The 27,378-nt window shown below is 40.6% G+C and overlaps 1 protein-coding gene across 1 annotated transcript; it reads left to right on the forward strand.

Moving 5' to 3' along the window:
* Positions 1-8,541: 8,541 nt before the first annotated feature.
* On the forward strand, positions 8,542-20,540 carry LOC122665129 (transcription elongation factor 1 homolog). Its single transcript, XM_043861198.1, has 5 exons — positions 8,542-8,650; positions 18,540-18,659; positions 18,828-18,898; positions 20,156-20,177; positions 20,278-20,540. The coding sequence occupies exons 2-5, from the start codon at positions 18,547-18,549 to the stop codon at positions 20,372-20,374; spliced, it is 303 nt and encodes a 100-aa protein (XP_043717133.1). The 5' UTR covers positions 8,542-8,650; positions 18,540-18,546; the 3' UTR covers positions 20,375-20,540.
* Positions 20,541-27,378: the final 6,838 nt, after the last annotated feature.

The raw sequence follows: 27,378 nt of genomic DNA on the forward strand, positions 1-27,378 counted from the left end.
AGAGAGACAAGAAGGCTAGAAGGAAACCTCTTGAACGACCATTGTGGAGATACGACAGATAATCCCTGGAGCATTCAATGATTTTTGGAGAACATCGGAATTGGGCAGCAGCGTCTGGAGACGACGTTAGGACCCAAGGTAGGTCTTTCTCCCTTACTTGATTCCACTGCTTTAGTGCAAAGGTAGGTTGTGATGAGCTATGGTTTGTTACTGAAATTAGCTTGAGTTGATTTTAATATAAAGTTTGTAAGTATGTCATTGTTATGGTTTATTTAATAATAATTTTTTTTAATATTCTATTATGACTTCCCCAATTGATTGGGGATTACTATGCTGTTTGGAAGTAGAGATCTCTCCTAACCCTAAGGTGCATGGATATAGACCTAGCGCTCCATGAGGATAAGTCCACTAGACTCACGGTTTTCGATACGCCAGCTGAGAGAGCTTATTTGAATGAGTGGTAGCGGACTAACCGCCTTAATTTGATGCTCCTCCAAGTTAATATTTGTAAGAGCATCAATAGGTCGATACCTCAATGTACTTAGATCAAAATTATATAGAGCTAATTGACGATCATTTTGTGAGCTCTAACAAGTCTTTTTCCAGTACCTTAATAGAGAAGTTTAGTTCCCTTAAGTATAATGGTAGAAATGGTGTGTGTAAGCATTTCATAATTTAGTTATGCACTGGACTTGGTGAGATGACTTTATATTCCATCTTTTCCAAGAGCCTTGTATCTGTTTCAAATTTAACACTTGAGGTTTTTTTTGTGTTTAATTTTAGTAGTACAATTTAATTTGTAAAGAAATAGTACTATGATTGGTTCTTATTCTTTAGTTGATGGATTGTATCTCATACTTATGGATTCAGTATCATAATGGTCATTTATTTACTTTACCTAAATGTATTGGTACTCAGAAGACTACTACTATGAATGAGAAATCTTCAAAAAAAAAAAAAAAAAAAACACTATAAATTGACTCAAATGTTAGTGAATCATAGAATTCTTATGATTCTTTACTTTACCATTTTGGTCCTAGTTTGGATTGCATTAACGGCAGACAGACCAATAAGACCAAGAAGGTTGCCAGAAGGAGCATTGAGACGCTTGTGATTATACATGCTGATTTTGTTGACTATTTACCACATTCTATCTGATTGGTCAGAGATATTTTATCTCATTCATTAATTACCATACTAGATCTCTACTTTATAGTTCATTGGGATGAGGCGCTTGATATCGTCAAAAACTATAAAACAGAAGTAAAGAATTAAACTGGTAAGATTATTAAGCTATTTGGATCAGACAGAAGTGGAGGTCATGTCCATTTGTTCGTTTCCTTATAAAGCAAAGTATTATATTTCTATATACCATGCCTAGGACTTCGGACCAATATGATATTGTTAAGAAAAGCAATCAGACACTTTAGGGAATTGTCAGGAGTATGATCACTAATCCAACCTTTCACAGATCTTATGGAGTGAAACCCTAAAGTTTGTTGTGTAGATTGTATATGGTACCATCAAAAGCAGTTCCAAAGTTTCTTTGAATTTTCGAAAGAATGGATGCTTATATTGGTTCTATAGCCATTATTAGGGTTTTCAATCCATAAGAAAGCATGTAGACTTAAAAAACAGTCAATGGATTTTTCATTGACTATTTAGAATGGTCGAATAATGATAGGTTTTTCTATCCCTTACACTCTCCTACCATTGTAGAATCTTAGAATGCCAATTTTCTAGAGGATGGCAACAACAGTGGGAGTCTACAGTTACAGAACATTCAGTCTAATGAACTATAGGTTCATGTTCTATCTCCCACGCATGGAAGCCAAGGATTGCTTCCTATGTCTATTGTTTATGAGGGGTCATCATGGATGAACCGGTACCTCAAAATAATGAAGTTGTTGTTAAATTGGTTGTTCAACCTAAAGTTATTGATAATTAATAAACAGACTTAAGAAAATCCTCAAGGGTCAGATGATCGTTAATTTCTACTAATTATCGTGTTTACCTCTATTTTTTTGAGTTTTGATAATAGAATTAGGACATATCCAACATCATTCTCGTGAATTATGAGTTGTCAGGATTCCATTTGGTGGCTTAACACCATGTAGGCAAAAATTTCATGAAAAGAACCTAGTTTAGATCTTGTTGAGTTGTTAAAAGGCATTTCCTTAGTGGGGTGCATTCGGTTTATAAAATCAAAAGGAATGGCAACATGAAGCGATGCAAGGTCTAACTGAAAGAAGGTTTATATTAGGATTGTCATGGCTATTGTAGCTCATTTTGATCTCGAGCTACATCTAATGAAAGCAAAGATGACATTCCTAAATAATGTACTTTTGTAGGAGGTATTTATGGAACAAACATAAGGTTTCTCATCAGTCAAGTCCTCGAGCACGAGAGATCCACCACTAGATTGTAACTAGCTTCGGAGAAGTAATACCTTAAGTTGAACACCACGATTACTTCCTTTAGTTTTATGGAGAATCGTGATGATCAGTGTATCTACATTAAGACCAAGTGAAGCTATTTCAATAGTTTGATATGTGGATAACATACTCTTGACTTCTAATGATCTAGGGTTATTGCACAAGATGAAACAGTCCTGATGTGTAATTTTGATATCTAAGATGTGGGTGAAGCCTATTAAGTTTTAGGCATAAAATTCACCGGGACAAGTCTAACAAAACCTTAGGATTGTCCCAAAGGATTATATTGAAAGTATACTATAACATTACAGGATATGGTTTCATCGAAACTAGCACCTATTGTAGTGTGTGACAGACTTAGTCTGAGACAGTATCTGGTTACAGTCTTAGAAAAGTAAGCAAGGCATGGTATCCCAAACGCGTCTTCAGCAGACAATCTGATGTATGCATAAAATCAGACATCACCTTCATAGTGTGAGTTTTAGAAAGATTCTTTATGAATCTTAGTATGCCACATTAAAAGATTACGGAGACAATACTAAAATTCCTTCGAGGCATCAAACATCACATTGTGAGACATCAACTTGTTGATGTTTTGGAACTAATTGACTAAATGGATTCAAACTACGCTGAATATAGACATTTGTGAAGATCCACTTTTGGATACGTTTGTATGCTCATTGTAGGAGCAGTATCTAGTAAAAAGTATAGTGTGATCAATATTGCATCCTCTAGTATGGAACAAGAGATAATGACATGCTATGAAGTCTCTCTCATGCATCGTGGCTACAGTGTCACAAATCTCCAAGGTATTCCGTCTATAGAAAATACGGGTATTTTGTGACAGCATCATGACATTAGGATCCTTAACAATACGTGCTTTGTGATTTGATATCGACATAGAGATTAAGTAATCTGTTGCAAAGGAAGATGTTCAGAATCATTGTGTAGCAATAAAATGCTTTGGTACTGAGAAAATGATAGCCGACCCTAAGATATCTGAACTCCCACCTATTGTATTTGTGGGACATGTGGGTTATATAAGCTTCATAAAATCATTTTGTGCATGATGTTTTATCAAGAATATTACAATATTAAGTTGATGATTTCTAAACCTTAAGATTTCTGTCAATTATTATGGATGTGTATATTAAGTTTTCAAATGACAGATGCCCGTTAAGTTTTAGGGCAATAAGGTTTTTATCCTTGAATTGACCATGAGATTAATTCTGAATTAATCACTAGGATTGATTCTCTAAAGTTTTGAAGCTAACCACATTAGGGTTCATTATGAGAATGATAGCTCATTGTAATACATGGAAGGGAGTGGTCTACATATTGGACATGAACCGCCATGATTCATGGGTTGAATTTTTCATTTTGAATGTTAAGGGAAACTTAAAAGTTTCATGTATGGCTATACAACAAAAGCAACACATACATTTACTTGGCATGTGGCAATTTAGGCCAAGTGGGAGAATGTTTGCTGATGTGGCCTAAATGCCGCATCACTTAATGGAATTGCTAATAGGTGGCTAGAATCCCTATCCTAATTGATAACTATTGTGATTGTGGGTAATTACCTATGGGAGTATAATAGGGAAAGGGGTTATAGCCTTGGTCATGGTACGCACAAGAACAACCATTATGCCTACTTATTTTGAGAGAGACAAGAAGGCTAGAAGGAAACCTCTTGAATGGCCATTGTGGAGATACGACGATAATCGACGGAGCATACAGTGATTTCTGGAGAACATCGGAGTTGGGCAGCTGTGTTTGGAGACAACGTTAGGACCCAAGGTAGGTCTTTTTACCTTACTTGATTCCACTGCTATAATGAAGAGGACTAACATGCATCCTTGCTGAAAAAATTCACAATTGCATAACAGATAGCAACACCAAGCGTATTCCCAACTCAGAATATGACACCACCAAAATCCTACTATCTGTGATACTTCATTAAATAACTATATCATCAAAGGTTATTTATTTGATAACATAAAGTTAAGGACATAGAACAGCTAATGTTCAAAGATCAAAAAGAAAAGATGCAAAAACTGGCAAGCCACTTAAAAATGAATCAAGTACATCTGGGGATTTGTTAACACAACCAAAATAACTAATTTCTAGTTTTGTCACAAGGAGGCTGAAAAAAAAAAAAAGAACAGTAATTTAAAAACAAAAAAGAGGCATAATACTTGGGGAATATAAGCCAAAAACAAAAAAGAAAAAAATATACATAAAAAAGGGGCATACTCAATTGGTTGATGATTCCAGGGAGAAGATCCTGCAATTCTTAGAGCAGAAGAAATTTAGATGTTAGCCCCTCCAAAAAAAAGTACTTAAACACATAAATAAAAAAAAAAATTGAAGGAAATAAAACAAAAAAGGAGAGTTTAGCACCAGCAATGGCACTTTGTTTCTTAGTGGGACTGAGAATAGGCATCAGCAAAATGATGCTAATCATACAATTGAATTAATTTCACTTGGGCAGACAACAAAATGAGCATCATCAAATAAAGTGCACATTTAATCAGCATATGCACTTTAAAGAATATGGTACACCAAATTCTGTATCATGTAAGTTAGGACTAGATATAGTTAGGATAAACCGACTTTATGGAGAAGTTAATGAAGGAATGAGAAAGTACGTTTTGTTTGGGGAGCGCCACTAACAACCCCAGTGTTGGTAGCAATTGACCCTTGAACTGAAAGACAAAAATAGAGTCAGCAAATACAATAAGCCATATATAGATGTAAAACCTTATGCCTAGTTGGTTGTACCTTTGGGGTTTAGAAACTGAATGACAATGTCATCCTTAAAAATGTTGACTTCTTCAATGGCAGGGATGGAATTCACCCCTATTCTCTTCAGGGTGCTCTGGAGCCTTTTGTCACCGGTTATCATCGTCTTATGAACGGATTTTTATCCGCTGCTGTAACTGCAGCGCTGCGGTACTCATCGTTAAGTACTGCAGGTGTTATTTGTGTCATGTGGGGCCCACTGTGCACACATGGCACCTGCAGTGCCGCAGGATGAGTACAGCAGCAGATTAAAGTCCCTTATGAACTGCCTTCTTCTTCTTTCTGTTGTCAAGAGCATTTAAATAATTCAAAAAAACTCAAAATATGCAAAGAGAGATATTTTGCATCTGCTACAATCAGGGATAAGCTACCAAATTTTAACCTTGTAGTACAAGAAGCTGTCAATATAACCAAAACAAAAGATTCAGCCTCTACTATGAGAAATTATTAATTTACAGCTTTCTGTAACAGGTTATTTCAGTAATTTCATCAAGAGAATGAAGAGTAGATCCCATTCAACACCTATCACACGTTGGGAGAAAGCATTAGTAAGTATCCGTCGAACTGCCTTGTGCTAGCCCGACATCAGCTTTGCTGTGAATCGCCTTGCACAGTTCATGCATTGTCCCATTGATGAGCACTGGGTTGCTGCCAAACGCTTGTTACGTTACTTGAAGCACACTTGTATGGACAGTCTTCTTATTCGGCCTAGCACCACTCTGACCCTCCAGGCTTACGCTGATGTTGATTGGGCTGGTTGCTCTGATGATCGGAAGTCCACCTCCGATTATGCTATATTTTTTTGCTCCACTCTCGTCTCTTGGGGCTCAAAAAAGCAGAAGACTGTTTCTCGGTCGTCTACTGAGGCTGAGTATCGGGTGGTGGCCTCTGCTGCTACTGAGTTGATTTGGCTTCGCTCTTTGCTTCAAGAGCTTGGTATTTTCTTGGCCCATCAGCCTATTGTATGGTGTGACAAATTTTGTGTTTCATATATAAAACATAATATGAAAAATCCCTAAATCATCAATGCTCAAGACCATGGAATACAAAATGCCCCTTCATCATACAAAGGCTTTAGGGAAAGCAGCATAGAATACAGATGCGCCCCCCCCCCATCACACAAAGGTTTTCGGAAAGCAGTATAGAATCCAGATGCCCCTCCATCACACAAAGGCTTAAGGACCATGCACAACCATCACCCCCAATCCATAATGTGAATCTGATCTCTACCAAGACCATACACACTTGAAAACCTCTTAATTTCACAAAGCTTGATCCTTCAGTATGTGATATAACATGAAAAAAAAAAATAGCCCATCCAACAACACATAGAGGTTTCATCTCGATCATGAAAATGGAGAGGTGGGTATCATGGGATCACACCTTTATTTATTATTACAGTCATCTTTAGAATTAGAAAATAAGTTAAATAAAAAATAACTAGAAGGGAAACAAAGGAAGATAGATAAGTTTTTTTTTTGGGGTTTTTTTAATTCCCAAATTGCACCAAATTTCTCACCTTGGCCATGATTTTATCTACAATCATCAAAGTTTTTTTTTTTAAAAAAAAAAAAAAAAAACTTATATAACATTCTAAATCTTGGAAAACAAAAATTAAACTCTTCTTTCATTGGTTTGACTACATCACATATTATTGATATCATTGGATTCAATTGATCATATTTTACTCAATATCCAATGGATTTGAGTGATTCTAATTGCAAAACATTCATTGGAAGATACAAGCCCTATAAATAACACTTATTCCCCGTATTTTATCCAGTTAAAAAAAAAACGGATATACCTCCAATCTTCAAGTCAGAGTTCTACTACAAGCTAGAGGTTAAGTAAGTTCTACCATTTTTGTTAACTTCAATTATATTTGCCAATATTTATCATGCATATTTTGATTATAAGATACATTAAGCCGATAATGTCTAGTTTCTTAAGGTAATTTTTCATCCAAATTTAATCATTATTATTTTATTTTTCTGATGTTTCTAGGTTTTATTCATAACTTTTAGCAAATTTTTTCTTCTTCCATGCATATTAGATTTTATTTTGATAGAAATTGCTTGAATTAGTGCATAATTATATTATTATAATATTAGGCATAAATTAATTTTAAAATTATCTATTTAAGTAAATATTGGGTGTGTTATTTTCCATTTCCAACATGATGTTTTTACATCATTATTTGCATTGAAATTATTTTTTTTTTCTGATTTATTTCTGTTAGAATTTCCAAAAATTATTTGATGCATGCTTAGGATAGATTACTTCTTGTATGGATGTTTTTTCTTTCTGTCTTTTGTAGATTACTTTTTTAATAAGTTTTGAAGAAAATAATCATTATCTTTAAAGAACATCACGCATAGATCTACAGGCTTTCACCTAGACTAGGGGTGCAAGTTTGGCCCAACGAGCAATAGGGCCTGGGCTGTGCTCTTCAGCCCACAGGCTGGGTCAAGGCAAAGATATCCAGGCCTGAGTTGGACAAGGCCTTGGCTGAGGCCTGAGTATAAGCTCAGCCCAACCCGACCCAACTAGGGTCAATCCAGGCTGAATTAGGTTGGGTGAGCCCGACTATGTTGAGCTCGAGCTGAGATATCTTAACCCGACTTCATGCTAAGCTAGGCCTAAGCTAAGATGGGGCTGGGTAATTAAAAATCTGGTTCCATTGCACCCTTAGTAAAGAGATTTCTTGTCTTTATTGCGTTTTGACGGGACTCTAATGGGCAATAACAGGAGGGTCGAAGATTTATGACTCACCGTGGGTGAAGAGGAAGTTTCACCTTTTATTTCAGTACTAAACTATCTTGAAAGAGGGTTGGGCACCCCACTTGCTCAAGGTAAGCAGACAACCTTGTCCAATGGGAGAGGTAGGATCTTTTCCCGTGGAAGGGGAGAGAGATAGACATTGGGGCCGGGGATTAAAATGCTCTACAATGTGGGCATCTTGCAGTGCACTACAACGTGGGCCTGAAAGCTCGACATGTGGAAGAAGCTTCATCCGACGGTGCGAGCTTGATGCAATGCAAATTTTTTTTTTCTTTTTTCTTCTCGAGCTCGACACCATTGGGCGAAGCTTCTTCCAAGTGTTGAGCTCTCAGACCCGCAGTGCAAGATTAGAATTTAGAACAATATAGAGGATTTCTTTTTCCGATACTGGGTGGGCACCCCGGCAGAGTGCCCATCCTTTTCCCATTAATTATCTCACAATGAAAGTGTGAAGAAATACATGCATGGAAATACGTAAGGGTGTTATGGTCATTTCATGAAAATGATTTTTAGGCTCTTTTCTCTCTCATTTATGGTTTTCCATCGTTACGAGCTCATTTTTTTCGTTCTCAATCTCTTTTGTGGACATTACGAGAAGCGAGGTTGTATCGCCGAACAAGGGATCATCGGTAACTTCTTCCGAGCTTCTAATTATGTTCTCTCAATCTGTTGTTTACTAGTTTTCTCATTACAGATAATTTTCTGCTATTCGATCCATTCTATCTTAATTTCGAAATAAGAGGTTAGTTTGCCGCATGAGCTTGAATCGCTGCTTTCATTGTAATCTAAAAGTTTTTTCTTGCTTCGATCATATCATCCTCTTATTGAGTTTTTTTGGTTTAAATCTAATATGTTTGAACCTATTTGATTATGATTTCATCTGTGAAATGGAAATCTGAACATATTCAGATCTCCGTTTTTATCTTTCCTTTTCAATTTTGTTGTCTGTGCCTGTTTTCATGGCGATCATGCTAAGATTACATGATCGGTGAGGAGGAGAGAGAGGATTAGAACACGAAATTTTTTCTCTCTACGGCCTGAGTCTATCTTTCGAATCCAGATCGTCTATGGCCTGCGCGTAGCAGCCATAGCAGCGCCCTAATGAGGCGCGGTGCAATGATTGCCTTACCCCTGCCCGAGCGCCTTGCCCGAGCAGGGCTAAGGCGGTCATTGCGCCGCACCTCATTAGTGCGCTGCTGTGGCTGCTACGGGCAGCAGGTTCTCTCAGCCCTTATGGAAATGACCCCCTTATCCCACCCTCTCCGTTGGGCACAGCTGCTAGCTGCAGAGAAGCTTGCGGCGTGCCCAACCATCTCCTTCTCACATATGATTAAAAGAAAGAAAAGGACATTGGCAGTATCTAAACAAGGAAACCAAGGTATATAAGAGTCGAGGTTGAGAACATGACACTTGATCTTTAAGAAGCCAGCATAACTAGATAAGTTCAGAAATTACATCAATGAGAAAATAGTATTCGGCTTCAGTAATAGAACGAGCAACACTTTGTTTTTTACTACACTAAGAGACAAGAGAATCACCAAGAAAGAAGCAGTAGCCCATCATGGAACGTCGATCAGTAATATCACCTAGCCAATCAGCATAAGAATAGGCCTTCAACACAAAAGAGGATATGGAAGAGTATAGTGAGCCATGAAGGAGAGTGCCCTTGACAGTGTTAGAAGCAAGGCGGAAGGCTAGGCTCGAATTTGGGGGGAGGGGGTGTGTGGCAATGTGGATGTTTGTTGTGAAAATGAGTGGGCGGGTGATAGGGATTCAGACGAGAGGGAGGCTAGGAGAGGAGTTAGAAGGGGAAGGAGATGGAGACGAAAGAGCAACAGAAAGATGATTCTTAATATTCATTCATGCCTTGTCCATACACAGGTTTGTCTTTATATAGAAATTACAAGGGTTAGATTCTAATGGCCTTAGACGTGCTCCTCAATACAACTAGCAGGGAATATATTCACCATGTGGGCCATGCCATCGTAACGGTTAGGTCTGCGAGCTGTCCTCCTGGGTCTGCCCATAGTAGATGGGTCTGTTATCAACGGAATGGCTGGGCCTGTTCCTATCGGGCTATCATTCTCTATCCCATCTGGAATAACCTTGTTCTCAAGGTTAAAGGAGGGGTACGTGTGCTGAAACTATTGACGGTCCACCCAAGTGGCCTCTTCTGCATCCTGCCCGGTCCAGCGAACAAAGAGTTAAGGAGTAGAGTGGCCTTGAAGCAGAATAGTGCGTTGACCTAGAACGGCCAGGGGCTATAGCAGGGGACGCTCATTGAAGAAATGAGCTGGTAAGGGAGTGGCCGAGGGAAGTGGATCACCGCGACAGGGTTTGAGTAGTGATACGTGGAACACTGGATGATTTTGGCAGAAGCCGATAGGTCGAGCTTGTAAGCGACGGAGCTGATGCATTTGCAAACACTAAAGGGTCCATAGTATCGCTTGGAAAGCTTCTAGGAATGACGAGAGGCGACCGAGATCTGACGATAAGGCCTCAGTTTAACAAATACCCAATCACCGACGGAAAACTCTTTGTCAACTCGGTGGTGGTCTGCCTGATTCTTCATACGCACCTGGGCACGGAGCAAGTGGTCTTTCATGGCCTTGAGGGCCAAATTCCGGCGAACAAGGTCGTCATCCAGCGAAGCAATGGGGGTGGAGGCTGCTATGTAAGTGGAGATGGTGGGTGGGGCACAACCATAAAGGGCCTGAAAGGGCGTCATGCCAATAGAAGAGTGCCAATTGGTGTTATACCACCATTCAACCAGATGTAAATAACGCACCCAAAGCTTCAGTTCGTCACTGACGAAACTCCGGAGATAAGTTTCAAGGCAATGATTGAGAACCTCGGACTGGCCATCCGTTTGAGGGTGGTACGCAGAGCTCATGCGTAAGGTGGTTCCTTGCAGGTGGAAGAGCTCTTGCCAAAAGTTGCTAAGGAACAGCCGATCGCAGTCACTGACAATAGATTTGGGGAACCCATGGAGGCGACAAATTTCTACCGAGAAGATGGCAGCGAGCTTGGACGCCGTGAGACTGGGGTAAAGAGTGACGAAGTGGCCATACTTCGTGAGACAGTCGATGACAACCATAATTTTGGATTTGTCGGAGGCTGGCGGGAGGCCAATAATAAAATCCATCGCGATATCGTCCCAGACTTGCTGCGACAGTGGAAGCGACTGGAGCAATCCATGTGGAGGGGAAGTGTCATACTTCACTTGTTGGCATATGTGACATTGGGCGACGAAGTCGTGGACATGCTGGCACATGAGGGGCCAATAAATGAAGCAGAGAGCCGCATGTACGTGCGATAGACACTGGAATGACCCCCAATGGGCGAGGTATGAAACTCGAGTAGCAATTGCCCCTGGAATCCATTGGACGGGGAACGACGATCTTATCATGGTAGAAGTACAGGCCATCACGAAAAGAGTACCCCTTGAACTGGCTATGCAAGTGGAGTTGTTGGGCAGAAGTAGGGTCCTCCCAAAACCTGCGAAGGTCATCGACGATGGAGAAAGTTGGGGAAGAAGATGCCAGGAGAAAATGGAGTAAGGCGTCGTCACGACAGGAAAGAGCATCAGCTGCGTCATTCTCCTTTCCAGGCTTGTAGAATATTTCAAAATCGAAACCCAACAGTTTGGTGAGCCACTTTTGTTGTTCCGGTGTCTGTAAGTTTTGTTGGATCAAGGTACATAGACTTTGTTGATCCGTGTAGATGGAGAACTTCCGGCCAAGAAGGTACTGGCTCCATTTCTTAATGGCTTCTGTGATGGTGAGCATTTCTCAAACATAGGTGGAAGAGTGCTGCTGCTGGGGACATATTCGCTTACTAAAGTAAGCAATGGGATGACGCTGTTGAGAGAGAACTGCACCAATACCAATTGAAGAGGCATCCATGTGGATGACAAATGGGCGACTGAAATCAGGAAGGGAGAGTACAGGGACAGACAACATGGCAGATTTCAGTTTGTTAAATGCCTCGGCAGCCTGGGGGACCAAGTGAATTGATCCTTACGGAGAAGATTTGTAAGAGGTGCCGCAATGGTGGCATAGCTGCGTACAAAACGCCTGTAATAACCTGTCAGGCCTAGGAACCCTCTGAGCTGCTAAATAGTGGTGGGGAGAGGCCATGAAGCCATGGCTGCTAATTTAGAAGGGTCAACCGAAACTCCCTTGGCAGAGATGATGTGGCCCAGGTATTCTAGTGAAGTCTGTCCAAACAAACACTTACTCCGTTTAGCAAAAAAAGAATGGGTTTGGAGCCGAGTCAGTACCTGTGCCATATGGAACAGATGTGTAGCCCAAGATGAACTATAAACCAAGATGTCGTCGAAGAAAACCAAGATGAAGCGACGGAGAAACGGCCAGAATAAATCATTCATCGCTGCTTGAAATGAAGAGGGGGCATTTATTAAGCCAAAGGGCATGGCAAGGAATTCAAAATGCCCATCGTGCGTGCGAAATACCATTTTTGGGATGTCCGGTGGGTGGAGGCAAATTTGATGGTAGCCAGCGCGTAGATCCAGTTTGGAGAAGATTGTGGTACCATGTAGTTCATCCAACAATTCATCCACAGTTGGGATGGGGAACCGATCCTTAATCGTAATGGAATTTAGTGCCCTATAGTCGATGTAAAAATGCCAGGAACCGTCACGTTTCTTCACCAGTAGAACGGGAGAGGAAAAAGGGCTAGAGTTAGGTCAAATCAGACCATCCCGGAGTATTTCAACGATCAATCGCTCCAACTCTGTCTTTTGAAAATGGGGATAATAGTAGGGTTTCAGATTAACAGGACGAGCTGTGGGATCCAAGGGAATGCGGTGGTCATGAGGGTGGTGGGGGGTAAGCCGCTTGGTGTTTGGAAAACCTACGCATGGTGCTCTAAAAGGTCTGGGGAAAATTCAAGCGATGGGGATGGGTTCGTGGGGAGAAGGGTGATGTGGAAGAGAGTGGCGACTGCTTTGGTTTGAAGGGAGCGCTGGAGCTAGTGGAGGGATATTTGGGCCGGTTTGGGAGAGGGGTCACCATACAAACGAACCGTTTCTCCGGCGAAGGAGAATTCCAAGTAGAGGTGCCTATAGTTGAAGGTAACCGATCCGAGTAGCTCGAGCCATTGGACGCCGAGGACGAGATCAGCACCATGAATGGGTAAGAGGTATAGATCCACCAAGAAGGTGTGTGTATCCAATACTAATGGCATTTGAGAACAGAGGCTAGAACAGAGTAACTCATCACCATTTCCAACCATGACTTTAAGGTGTTGAGATGGTTGCACGAGCAGGGAAAGAAACTGGGCCAGGCGAGATTGAAGAAAGTTGTGGGTACTGCCCCTATCAATGAGTACAAAGAGGGAACTGCCATGGATAGTCCCATGAAGGCGGAGGGTAGGGGGTGTGGCGTGGCAGGAGAGGGCGTGGAGAGCGATCACAGGAGTAGCAGGATCGGGAGGTTCAGGTAGGTCTGGTGGCTCAGCTAGGGAGGGGGTATCCGGTTCAAAGGAAACAAGGGTGTCATCCTCCTAGAGAAGGAGAAGGAACTGGTTGCATTGACAGCAGTGCCCAGGGACAAAATGCTCATCGCAATTAAAACAGAGTCCCTTCTTGCGACGGGCCTGCATCTTAGGGCCAGTAAGTCGTTTAATGGGGATGGTTGGGGTACGACTAGATAGGGGAAGGGGTTTAGGAAGGTTGGTTGGTGAAGAAGGAGAGGTGGTGGAAGCGGAGGGCTTTTTGTAGTTGGAACGGGAGACAGAGGAAGGGGAAGGGGTGAGTTTATCCTCCATCAAGCGACCCAGAGCAATCGTGTCAGAGATGGATGTGGGCTGAAGGACTGAGAGTTCTTTTTGAATGTCCGAACGGAGGTAAAAAATGAAGCAGTTTAGGATATTGGTATCGGAGAGGCCCTGCGTGTGATTGCAAATCGTCTCGAATTCTAGCTGGTAGTCTGTAAGAGAGCCATGCTAACGAAGTTTGAACAGGGCGGCTTCGTGGTTTACAAAAGAGGATGGTCCAAAGCATTTCTCCAGGGCAAGCTTAAGAGACTCCCATGACTGCAACTGCTGATTGCAGAACAGCCACTGGAACCAGCCCAGTGCTAGGCCAGTCATGTAGAATGACGCTATGTCAACGCGATGTTCCATCGGTGTCTGGTAAAAGGCGAAGTATCGATCCACCTAAAAAATCCAGTCAAGTGGATTGGAGCCGTCGAAGAAGGATAGCTTGACACGAGGTAGCCTAGAACCCTATGGCTCGATGGATGCCGCCGCTGCAAGAGACGGTGAAGGAGTGGGCAGCAGAGGAGCCTAGCATTCAGGGGCTTTCTGCATTCGAGCCAAATTCACCAAAATCTCATGGAGTATGGTGGTCTGAGAGTTGTAGAGCTCTTTGTGTTGGGTGGAGATGGGTTGGATTGCCGTGGCATGCTCCTGGACTGTAGCCTGGAGTTGAGCTAGAGCTTCCTGTTGGTGAGTAGTCACATCGTCAGGCATGAGAGCAATGAAAGCACCAGTTGATAGGGATTCAGATGAGAGGGAGGCTAGGAGAGGAGTTAGAAGGGGAAGGAGATGGAGACGAAAGAGCAACAGAAAGAAGATTCTTAATATTCATTCATGCCTAGTCCATACACAAGTTTGTCTTTATATAGAAATTACAAGGTTTAGATTCTAACGGCCTTAGACGTGCTCCTCAATACAACTAGTAGGGAATATATTCGCCACCTGGGCCATGCTATCGTGATGGCTAGGTCTGATAGCTGTCCTCCTGGGTCTGCCCATAGTAGATGGGTCTGTTATCAACGGAATGGTTGGGCTTGGTCCTATCGGGCTATCAGTGGGACAATTGTGATGGGTGGTGTTGTTGATGATGGGTAAGTGTGTACCTGAGTAGGTGTTGATGATGCGTGGCGTTTTGATTGGATAGTTGCGAGAAAATAGGGGGATAGAAATGGATCGGGATGGGTGTAGTGCTGGAAAATAGGTTGAGGACGATCGTGGGTAGCACTATTACCATGAAAACTCTGGTAAAACTGTAAAACTGTGTTAGAATTTCAATAGAGATTGGAATAAATACACAAGAATGCCATCTAATATGGTAATATCTAAACAATGAAATTAATACAAGAAAAGAAATATACAATGAATATTTACACAATATTGTTGGGTTTGGTACATGGCTTTTATCTAGACCAATTGATAAGAATTGGTTCAATGGTCTAATTTGGGTAGTCTATTTGGATGAGAGGTGAGACTTTCAAAGTGGAGTCTTTAAGGAGGTGAAATCTTTAAGAAGATGAAGTCTTTCAAATAAGTGGAAGGGTGGAGTCTTTAATAAGGTTAGGACTTCCAAGTAAATGGAAGTGATTGGTAATTAAAGACATTAAGAAAGGTGGAGTCTTCCAATAGATGCTTTGGAAGAATTGTATAGTGGGTTTTCTCTAAGGGGAGAGAAAATGAAATCTTGCCCAACAAAGTAGAGGAGAGCGAGTTAGTGGGTTTTCTAAGAAGAGAGAAAAAACAAGGTAAAAAAGAAGTCTAATAAAAGAATAGAACTGTTTACAAAAGAGAATAGTGTTGATCCAAGTTAGGAGCCAAGATGTGAGGATCCAAGTGAGAGTCTAAGAGGTACAACGTGGGTGCAACATGTGTACCAGGATTAAGCGACGAGCCAAGGTGAAGGTATGTAGAGTGAATGGAAGACGAGAGAAGGGTGTAGATGGGTGCTTGGGTTTGGATATCAAATTGCAAAGGTTTTACTTTCTTTTCTCTTGATTCATAGTGGAAGTTGGATCTCACTCCGTTGACATAGGTGGTTTTGCTAAACCACGTAAATCTCTTGCCTCTTCTTTGTGTATGTGTTTGTTTTCTTTTGTGTTTTTGTTGATCTTACACATACCGTTTTCGTGTGTTGCTCACATCACAAAGAGAAGGTTGGAAATTTTGTTTTCCTACCCCAACAAATATTACACAATTAACATATTTATCTATGAAATAAACATCATCATTGTTTAGCATGTATTGCCACATTAAAGGTCCAGAGTATCAAAGGCCCAAACCAAGACTTGGTCTCTCACATAACAGCTCCCATTTTCTCCAACAAACTCGATCCTTTATCCAAATTCTGTTCTTCCACCAAAACTTCTTCATGATCAAGTCCAGCTTTCAACAAATAGAAATAGAAAGTTTGAAACTATTCCGTTGCTTGGTTTGTGGGTTGATTCTGAAGGGCTGTTAAGAAGCCAAAGGCTTCAAAGTAAAATTCCCGTATAGGATTTTGCTATAAATATGTAGTGAGGGTTCTTTCTTTGTAACGCAATTTGAGAGAGGTGTGAGGACAAGCGGCTGTAACCTTATTCTCCATTGACAATGAAACAGATCTCATCTCACCATGAACGTAGGCAATCTTGTCGAACCTAGTAAATCCTTGTGTTCATTGTGCAATTGTTGTTTGCGATTCCCATTCTTTTCTACATCGTGTTAGATTTCGTTTTTCAACATGAAACACATCATTGCATAGGAATGGTTTGAAGCACTAATTTACTAATACCTCTTTTTCAGTTGTTCCGTACATTATAATCCTCCCTAGACCCCGTAGTGACGGGAGCCTCGTGCACTGGGTACGCCCTTACAGAAGATTAGATTTTCAGCCAATCAACCTTAGGCCGAGCTTTTTCAATAAAGTAGTTGAAAACATGGCGCATCAAGTTGATTCTTAATAGTGAATTCTAATTAGAGAAGGATTTATCTCTCTCTCTCTCTCTCTTTTGCCCACTTAACTTTTGTTTTGAAATAACTTGACAAAAAATTGACAATAGACACGTTTTTTTTTTTTTGTTTTTTTTTTTATAGGTAATATTGCTTTATTGAAAAAAAGAGAAAAACTATACAAAGAATACAGAAAACAAGAGAAGAATAACTAAAGAACTCTCACACGGACAAACCCAAGAAAGGGAGACAAAGCCAACAAGACAACTACTCTCTTAAGGATAAACAAACACTAATCTCATAGTGGATCAAGAAGCAAATAACCAAAAAAAATATCATCAATGGTTCAACCATGAGACACAAATACCCCATTTTTGAACCAAGAAGCAATTTCTCCTAGATCTCTTACCCTTGAACACCAGCCCATTGCATCTATCTTTAACATCCCTCTGAATATCAAGGAGAACCTCGGGAATGTTCTTGGATCTTTGGTGAAAAATCCGCGCATTCCTTTCATTCCAAATATGGCAAATAGTAGAACAAAACGCAAGACAAACAATTCTTCCAATAGGATCCCCACCGAACACGGTAGCCACCCAATTTGCTTCAAAGGAAACTGAAGATATAATCCATCTAGAAGGGGAGCAAAGACGGCGAATCTCCTGCCAAACAACCTTGGAAAATGGGCACAAGAAGAAGAGGTGATCTCTATCATCAGAACCAGAAGAGCAAAGGCAACAAGTAGATGGTTTGATGATATTTCTTCTTCTAAGTTGATCGACCGTTCGGAGAGCATCCACTATACACCACCAAGAAGTAAAGGATTGTCTAGGAATATTGCCAACAAACCATATAGCTCTAGACCAAGGAACAATTGCATTTCTTTGACAAAGAACATCCCACGCTGATTTTGTCGAAAACTGACCAGAAGAGGAAGGTTTCCACACCACTCTATCTTGTACCTCCACATTGAGACGATCGATGGAAGGGAGAGCAGACCAAACGTTCACCAAATCAAATGCGGGGGAGGGCACAGAAGCCCAAACACCATCGCGCAAAATGGAGTGGACAGTCTCCAACCTTTCCATATTAGAATCCCACCACAAACGGTCACCATAAGTCTTCACTAGAATACCATGCGGATGCCAAGGATCTAACCATAATTTAGTCTTCTCACCATTCCCGATGATATGTTCAATAAAACCTTCCGCCTTGCTTCTGAGTTTCTTAATTTTTCTCCAAACCCAAGAACAATCTTTAAGGACTTTGACACTCCAAAGAGATTCTGCCTTCAAATACCTATGGTGAACCCACTTAACCCATAAACAATCTTTCTTAGAAGCAATCCACCAAACCTGCTTCATAATCCCAACTAAATTCCATCTTTAATTCTTTAATGCCCAATCCCCCTTCAGATTTTGGAGTACAAACCTTCTCCCATGCAATATAGTGGATTTTTTTCTCCAACGAAGGCCCAGAGCACAGGAAATTACAAAAAATAGATTCCAGCTTCCTCAAGACCTTACCAGGTAGACCAAAGATTCCAGACCAATAAATGTAGCCCCCTTGATGCACAAAATTAATGAGCTGTAATCACTCAGCATGAGACAAAAACCTACTCTTCCATCCTTCCAATCTTTTCTTCACTAATTCAAAAAGGGGAGAGCAGTCTGCCAAAGTTAATTTAGAAGAGAGCAAAGGACCAACAAGGTACCTATTAGGAAGATTAGCGACAATAGGCACATTTTGTTCGTCTCTTTAATGTGCAGTATGATAAATTACTGAAGAGTAGCTTGATATTGAAGTGTGTAGATCAAATATGGGGAAGAGGAAGTCAAGTGCAAAGCCAGCTCCAAAGAAGAAGATGGAAAAGCTTGAGTCTGTCTTTAACTGCCCCTTCTGCAACCATGAAAAATCTGTTAACTGCACCATGTAAGCTTCAATGTCCTTGTCTTGCTTTTTTTTTTGGAGGCCTAGATATCTAAGCTGGATAGCAGAAGCCACTCTATGAGCTTTGACAATGTTAGAAGTATTTTTATTGTCTTATAATGGATACTAAACTTTTATATCCATCACCTCTCTTTCTTTTTTCTGTTTCAGTGACAGGAAAGAAATGATTGGAGAACTAACATGTTGCATTTGCCAAGAGAAATACAGCACTGCCATTAATAGTATGCTTCTCTTTTCAGTTTTAATGAAATTCAAAATTTTCTCTCATTTTTCCTTTCTTTCTTTTTTTGGATGGTGGAGGGGTGGTTGTGAAAGAGAATGATGAGAGCATTAGAGATACCTGGAACTCTTTTGATGTATATTCCTACTGCAATCAATGTTCTATTCCTACCAAAATAAACTCATTTTATTTTGGTGCAATGGTAAGGTTGCTCCATTGCGACCTTGTGGTCGCAGGTTCGAGTCGGAAACAGCCTAGCTGCGAAGCAAGGATAAGGCTGTGTATATTACGACTCTCCCTAAACCCGAAATGGCCGGAGCCTTGTGCACGTACTGGGTATGCCCTTTGTTTTTATTTTGGTGGTTTTCAAAAATGTTTATTAATAGGCAGTTTTGGGGAACCAAAAAGTACCAACTTGGGCCTGATTTGGTATAATGTCTATTTCAGTTTCAGGGGGTGTTTCTTATTTTGGAAATTGTTTGGTTTGATTTTTGCACCTTATTTCAGTAAAATATAATCAAGTAGAATAGAAATTCTGAAATAGCTGTGGAGCTGTTTCAGAATTTCTATTTCATTTGATTTCACTCTTGCTCTTAATGAGCACATGGATATTTTGATGGGCTAAGTAGTAATTTCATGTTAAAAATAAAATATCATCCTTCTTCTCCTAATGGTCTCACCACCACCATGCTGCCTCCACCACCTCTCCACCGTCACCATTGCCACCACCACCTCGCCACTACTATCCACCACCGCCACCGCCCCGCCACGCCACCAACACAACCATTGCCACTACCACCTCGCCACCACCATCCTTCTCAAAGAAATACAGAGAATTTATTCTCAAAAAATTGAACTACCGAATGGATTTTTTTTATGCTTAAAATATTTCAAATTGATACAACTAAAACAATTTCAAGTTTTTGACTAAAAATCTATTTGTTGACTATTTCATTAAACCAATCCGAAATTGAAATAGAAATCATACCAAATCTGGCCTTGGGAAATGAACTTATCTTAAGAAATTAAGATTGAATGAGCCTTGTTACCAAAAAACAAAAAAAGAGAGATTGACTGAGCCATTATCTTGGATTGGTCATTATCCCAAGACTGTTAGCCAGGGAAAGATCCAAAAAAATCCCACAGAAGTTCATATGTGGCACTGATGGATGTAAAGGTTATCTATTTTGATTTCTTTGTTAAGTTCTTATATCATTCTTTTGTGAAACTGACCTCAATTGATCTTAAAACTTTGCAGATCTTAGTGAACCCATTGATATGTGAGTTAATGACACCAAACCCTATACTTCATTTCTTCACATCCATACCTTCAAACCCATCAACTTATTTATTTTTTTGTGATTGATTTGGTTTATACAGTTACAGTGAATGGATTGATGAATGTGAAAAGGTGAATGACATGGACGGCGAGATTTCTCCTAGGTCACCTCCTCTAACACACCATGATTCCTGGTGAAAGGCAAGAAGGAAATGTATTGAAGATCTAAACCATCAAGAATGATTTTATCGTCTTTTAATTTCATAGGTTTGTTTCATCAGTTTGAGCTAGACTTTGCGACTCTTGCCATTAGAATTCTTGTTATCTGTATAAATTTGATAGTTGATAAAGTCATTTGGAGTCATTTGGAGTCATTTGAATTCTTGTGAGACTGAATAAAGGTAACATATGGACTTCGGAGATGGAAAAAAAACTGTTTTAAGTATGCTTCTTAGAAGGTCCTTTTCTTTTTGTTTAGGGACCAAAATGAATCAGCTTCCACAGTAGGAATACTAAAAGCATTGTTGCCCAAGAAATGGAATCAGCAATCACTCTTATATTTTTCTTGGCTGTTAATAAAGTTATCTGTTACACCTAAGCCCCTTAATTTGTTTTTCGTCAAAAGTTCAAGCTGCTCTCCTATTTGTTTTTAGGGAAAAGGCTGGGTATGCTAGTGGTATACCGTATGCTAGCACCCTATTTGTCTAACTCTCCCTTCCTTCTTTTGAGGGGTAAGGGAGTCATTTCAAAGGGGGAAGAGAGAGATAGACACATAGGGTGCTAGCTTATGGTATACTACTAGCATACCCATCCCTCTAACTTATTTGTATATAGTGTGAAAGATTTGGTTCCCTTGAACTGCACAATAGATTTAATTTCCATCTCTAGGATGAATGAACGTATATTTTCTATTGGAATTAGTATAGAAAAAGGTTAACCTAAAATGCTGCAGAAAAGAATGAAAATTGCAACTAAACAATCACATAATGCACACAAAGATTTACGTGGTTCGGAAAGATTGCCTACGTCCATAGTGAGATGAGATATGCTTCTCCAGTAATTGAGAATAGGATTATAGCCGCTCGTCCTCATACCTCTCAGATTGATTATAGAGCATGAACAAAATTACATAAAATCACACACAATGAGAGCTTCATAGTGCTCCATTTAACCAAACAATACATTTTCTTACCCTAGAAAGAGAACAAAAGATCTCTCCAACTTTCTTTTATTGGTGAAGTGTGATCTCAGTCTAATCTCGATAGCACTGTTGACTTTTCCTCAACTCTGGCATTCCTACTCTGGAACAGAATTTTTTGGGAGTTGTTTATACTTAGGGTATCTCTACATTTTTTTTGATCGGTAATATCAAATTTATTGCAAAGAAAAGAAAGACTATACAAACAACTACAAGGTAGCCACCCCCCCCCCCCCCCAGCAAATCAAAGACTATGAGAGCAGGGGGTCCCTGAATCAAAGGAGACCAATGACACTACAATGGGTAATAATGAACTAGACAGCTTCAGAAAAAGCCCATGGCCCAAAGACCCACCAAAACAAATGAACTAACCAGAAGACCAAATGGGGCGAATTCCCCAACTCTCCACAAGGTATTGATTCCTATTGGATATGGGCCCCTTGAGAACAATAACACGACACCGTTCCTCCACATCAAAGCGAATGTCCCTGATGATGATTGAATTGGTGCAAGTCTTGTTCCGAAAGATACGAAAATTCCTTTCCTTCCAAATGTGAGCAATAGTGCAACAGAATGCTAGCTTGGCAATGCAACCTATAAGATCTCCCTGGAATGAGGTCCCTACCCACTGAACTTCCAGCTCCACACTCCTCCCAGGTTTCCTGGATGGCGAACATAACCTCAGGATGGTTACCCATATATGGGTAGTGAAGGGGCAGTCAAAAAATAAGTGGTCCCTACTCTGCAGTCCTGCCCAACAAAATCTATAATAGGGAGGCACTTGAATAGATCATCTTCGGAGTTGGTCCCTAGTTGGGAGGGCATCAAGCCAAATAGCGCCAAGAAGTGAAGGACTGATGAGGAATATAAGAACAAAACCACACACAGGTGGACCAAGACACATAAGGGAGAGGGCTCTTCAAGATCTCCTAGGCCGATTTAGAGGAAAAAATACCATTTGAATTACCTTTCCAGATAATGGAATCTGAGACCGTCTCCCCTTGTCTACCAATATTGCTTAGCTGATCCCAAATCCTAATGAGGTCCACTGAAGAAGTGAGACAAGGATCCCAACCTCCCTCCCGAAGAATGGAGCTAACCACAACAAGCCTGTTTGACCCAGCATCATAACGAAAATGATCTCCGTAGATGAGCATTAGAACTCCGTCAGGGTGCCAAGGATCCAACCAAAGTCTAGTATCAAAGCTGTTTCCAATTATGTGATGAATATATGGTCTCGCAAAGTCATGGTATTTAAGGATTTTCCTCCACACCAAAGAGCAATCTTGTGCCGGCTTCACCGTCCAAAAGGAATCATCCCTCAAGTCTTGAGGGTATGTCCCCCCCCCCCCCTTTGTTTGATTTATTACCCTCAAGTACCTTTGATTTACCCACTTCACCCATAAAGACTCTTTATGGGAGGCAATCCACCATATTTGTTTCAAAATTCCTGCCAAGTTCATATCCTCGATTCTCTTCACCCCTAGACCACCCTCTGCCTTAGGCCTGCAAATAGATCCCCAAGAAACAAAATGAATTCTCTTCTCCAATCCGGACCTAGACCATAAAAAGTTGGAGAACAAAGACTCCAACTTGGAGTTAACACACCCAGGTAGCCTATCCAATAAAAATAACCGCCCTGCAACACCAAAGAGATAAGCTCATCCTTCTAGCCTCTTCCTCAACATATCAACAAGGGGTGTACAATCTGCAGCCTTCAGCTTACCTAAAATCAAAGGGACACCAAGGTACCTGATGGGGAGCTCTTTGTATGAGAAGCCAGTCAACTCCACCAACTGACTATGAAGCCGAGGCTGAACACCTCCAAGAATTATAGAGCATGTGGAGTTGTTCAGCAAAAGACCTGAAGTAATAGAGAAGTCCCTCAATGTATTTATCACTGCAGACACCAACCTACATTCAGCCTTCACGAATATCATCAAATCATCAGCGAAAATCAAATGAGACAACAATAGGGGCTTACACCGAGGGATAAGCTGAATTTTAGATTCACCACAAGATTTTGCATCATAGCATTGAGGCCTTCCATTGCAAGAGTGAAGAGATAGGGGGACATGGGATCCTCTTGTCGAATGCCATTACCCTCAACCAAGTAACCTGCTGGGCTACCATTAATTAAGACAAAAAACATGGCAGACTCCATACAACACTGAACCCATCTGATAAATTGCCCAGGGAATCCCATAGCAGTCATAATATGAAACAAAAATCTTCCCTTCAAAGAATCATAGGTCTTATGGAGATCTATCTTTAAAATAACCGAAGGGTAAGAGTGCTTTCTAGACACCCCTTAAACTACATCATGGCATACCAAGATGTTATCAGCAATAGATCTCTCCTTAATAAATGTAGACTAATTATAGGAAACCAGAAAATCCACTACTCCTTAGATTCTATTGGCAATGATTTTGGATATAAAACTTGTATAGCAGGTTACATAAAGCAATAGGCCTATATCCACTAAATCCTACTTGATGATCAGATTTAGGAATAAGGCAAATAAATGTTGAGTTAACTGACCTAGGCATGCATGAGTTGGAGAAGAACCACTTGAGAGCCTCCATAAGATTAGCTCCAATGATGTCCCAAGAATACTTGAAGAAGAATGCATTGAAACTATCTGGCCCTAGAACTTTATTATCTTTGAAAGAAAAAACCACATCTTGGTCTCCTCATCAGTTACCTCCCCCATAAGGGAATTTTTGTGATCTTCCCCAAGGGAACAACTTAAAGCAAGGGACCTAAGGAGCTCTCCCTCTCCCTCCTGAGAAAAGTTAGAGTCTAGAGAAGAATTGAACTGCTTTTGCCTTAATTAGGAATGGTACATCAGTCACAGAACCACCAGACCTAACTACCTGATGCAGCCCTGGACCTGGACCATGAAGTTGACAAAGTAGAAGCCGCCACCTCCGACCCTAAGGTTCTTCGAAGATTGGTTCGGGTCAAGGAGTGGCATGCCAGGCAAGGCCAACCCCTGCAGGGCTACTCCATCCATTCCTTATCTTCCCAATAATTTTAAGGAAAGAAGTTGCACCGAAAAGAAGGAAGATTTGGACTGATTTGGGATTATCTCAGTTTCTAAATAAATTATATCTAAATAAATAAAGGATCAATCAGCTAGCTAGTATATTGGGTTGATTGAAGATTGGATTGAAGAGTGGATTTCTGATTTAGAGTATTTTGGGTAGATTGAAGAGAAGGTGGGATTCTGATTGGAAGAATATGGTGCTGATTGAAGATTGGAGATTAGAATCTTATTTTCTTTCTTTTCTCCCTTACACTTACTCAATTCTAAGTCTGTAATCCTTCATGAGAATATAGAAAGCAGATTATGAAGTTTAATGAAAATTGCTCAGTTGAGTATTTGGAACTCTCAATTGAAGTTTCCGTTGCAATTTTGATTTTCTTATTCGATTGATCAACTCCTGGTCATGTAGGGGACGTGATTTCAATTCTCCCGATCCGTAGCTTCCAATGAGGCTGCACCACTACCTCCAAAATGTGATTGTAGTTTTGCCTACAACTAACTGCCTGGTGAAAAAATCCATTGTTGCCATTGCCTAGATTCAACCAACTAATCCAAGCCTCTTGCCTCAAGAAAGCTTCTTCCTACCTGAGAGCACTCCCAAGCACCTCTTTAGCTACCTTTTCTTCCAGTTCCGCATGTTCATTAAAAGGGTCTACAGAAATAAGTCTTTGGATGGATGAAAGATGACTCTTAGTTAGCTTCACCTTTTCAAAAACATTTCCAAAATCTTCTATATTCCACACTTTCAATTTCTGTTTCACATTTTTCAATCTAGCAACAAACCTAGACAGAGGGTTTAGATTAGGATGGGCTGCCTCTCTCCACCCATGGATAACAACCTTCTTAAAATCAGCCCTGGACGTCTAGGCATTGAAGAATTTAAAAGCCTTCAGACCAAAATTCTTTTCTCCCAAGATGGACAAACTAATAGGGCTATGGTCAGAGACTCCACGATTCAAGAATACAGCTTCTGAAGCCCTCAACTGATCTTCCCAAATAGAATTGATTAGCACTCTATCTAACTTGCAGCTTATTCGTCTCAATCCAATCTGGCCATTGCACCAAGTGAGAGCTTCCCCTCTCCCTTTAAGATCAAACAATCCTACTGAGTCAATGAAATTGTTAAACTCCTCGACAGCCATTTAATCAATATCATCTCCTCCCACTTTCTCCCTCTGATTTCTAACCACATTGAAGTCACCAAACATTGCCCATGAAGCCGACATTCTGAAAGATAAAGATTCTAAGGCATTCCATAACTCTCTCCTTCCCACCATCCTATTCAAACCATACATTGTTGTACCAAAGAAAGAGATAGCCAGTCCTTTCAAAGAAACAAACATATGAATAAATTGATTAGTCATTTGAAGGATATCAATAGTAATTGCAGCAGAATCCCACCCAAGGATCCCCATTGTGAGAAAAAGTCCAACCTTGCATCACCGGCTTGAAGATAGCCTCAGCACAATCCTCCTTGACTTTTGTGTCTAGTAAAACACACATGACAACTGAAGAAGATTTGATTAATCGCTTCACTGCTTGATGCTTCTCTGGGGCATTGAAACCCCTTATATTCCAACATATTATCTTCATGATCAACAATAAAGATTATGAAGAAACTCCTACTAGTTGATTTCAGGCCTGGAGGCACGTAGTGAACCCTTACCTCTACCATCCTCTCTCACTTTTCCTCCCTTGGTCGATTGAGGTTTAGTATTCTTTCCCTTACCTCCCTTCAACCCAGCCTCTTTAATATGTCCTTCAATACATACAACACCCTGCTGCCCTTGCTTCCTCTTGGTAGGATGCGCTTGCTTCTTCTTGGCTGGATGGTGCCCAATCAAGTCACCGTCAGCCTCGATATGAAGTAGAGGGCCTTCTTGCCTCCCTTCACAGTCTAAGGAAGGGGTTGTTAACATTGACTAGTCATGCAGACCCAGGGAATCCCCACAATCTTGCCCTTGTAGATTGTACCTCTACATTATAATGTGTCAAAACACTATATATAGAGGTGACCTCTTAAGAAGGGGGGGGGGGTTAGGGTTTTGTAATTTCTTCATCAGAATAATGGAAGTTTATCAGCCTTGGACATAGTCCATCTTTGCTGGAGGAAATTAAACATTGACGGTTCCTCGTTGGGAAACCCAAGATCCATAGGAGCTAGAGGAATTTTTCGGAACCAATTTGGCACACCTATTAGATGTTTTGCCTCCTATCAAGGGGTTGGGAACCAATTTCATGGCATAGATAGCGGCTTTCTTGGTGGGAATTAAGGAAGCTCGGGATTTATATTAATAAGCTTTGAATTGAAAGTGATTCTGCAACCACGGTCAACGCTGTCCTCACCCCCAAAATTCCCTGGAATTTTCTACAGACTTAGTGGTTGATCTCTCCTTTACTTGATTCTGTTCAGTGGAGAATCACCCATTGTTACTGGGAAGCAAACGTAGTAGCAAATGCATTAGCTAATTATGCGGCCAAACAAAAAGCTTCAAGAATTTGGCAAGTAATTCCTAACCTCATTGCTCGGGCTGGTCTCTTGTGAAGCACTAGGTAGGCCCTATTATAGATTTTCTTAATTGGGGCTTTGGGAATTTTCCAAGTAAGAGAATGAGTTTGAATTTGTATTTTTCCCTTATCGTCTTTAGTACGATTGGGGATGTATATATATTTGAAAATTACAGTTACAGATTTCAAATATTATGAGTTTGTGATAAGATCAAACTCTATTGGTTTGGAAGTGTATATCCCAAAGAAGTAGGAATAGTCTCAGCTGCTGAAGACTCGTTCAATCTGGGATTTAAATTTGAATTTGAGATTACTCTATCCTTATCCGTTACACTCCCCCGCAAGTGAAACGGTCTCTTGTAGATTGTGAGCTTGTCTCATAGAGTCCAAAACTGAGGACCTGGAAGACCCTTTGTAAGGGCATCTGCAATTTGATCCGAACTAGGC

Source organism: Telopea speciosissima, chromosome 6, assembly GCF_018873765.1.
Source record: "Telopea speciosissima isolate NSW1024214 ecotype Mountain lineage chromosome 6, Tspe_v1, whole genome shotgun sequence".
Taxonomy (NCBI): Eukaryota; Viridiplantae; Streptophyta; class Magnoliopsida; order Proteales; family Proteaceae; genus Telopea; species Telopea speciosissima.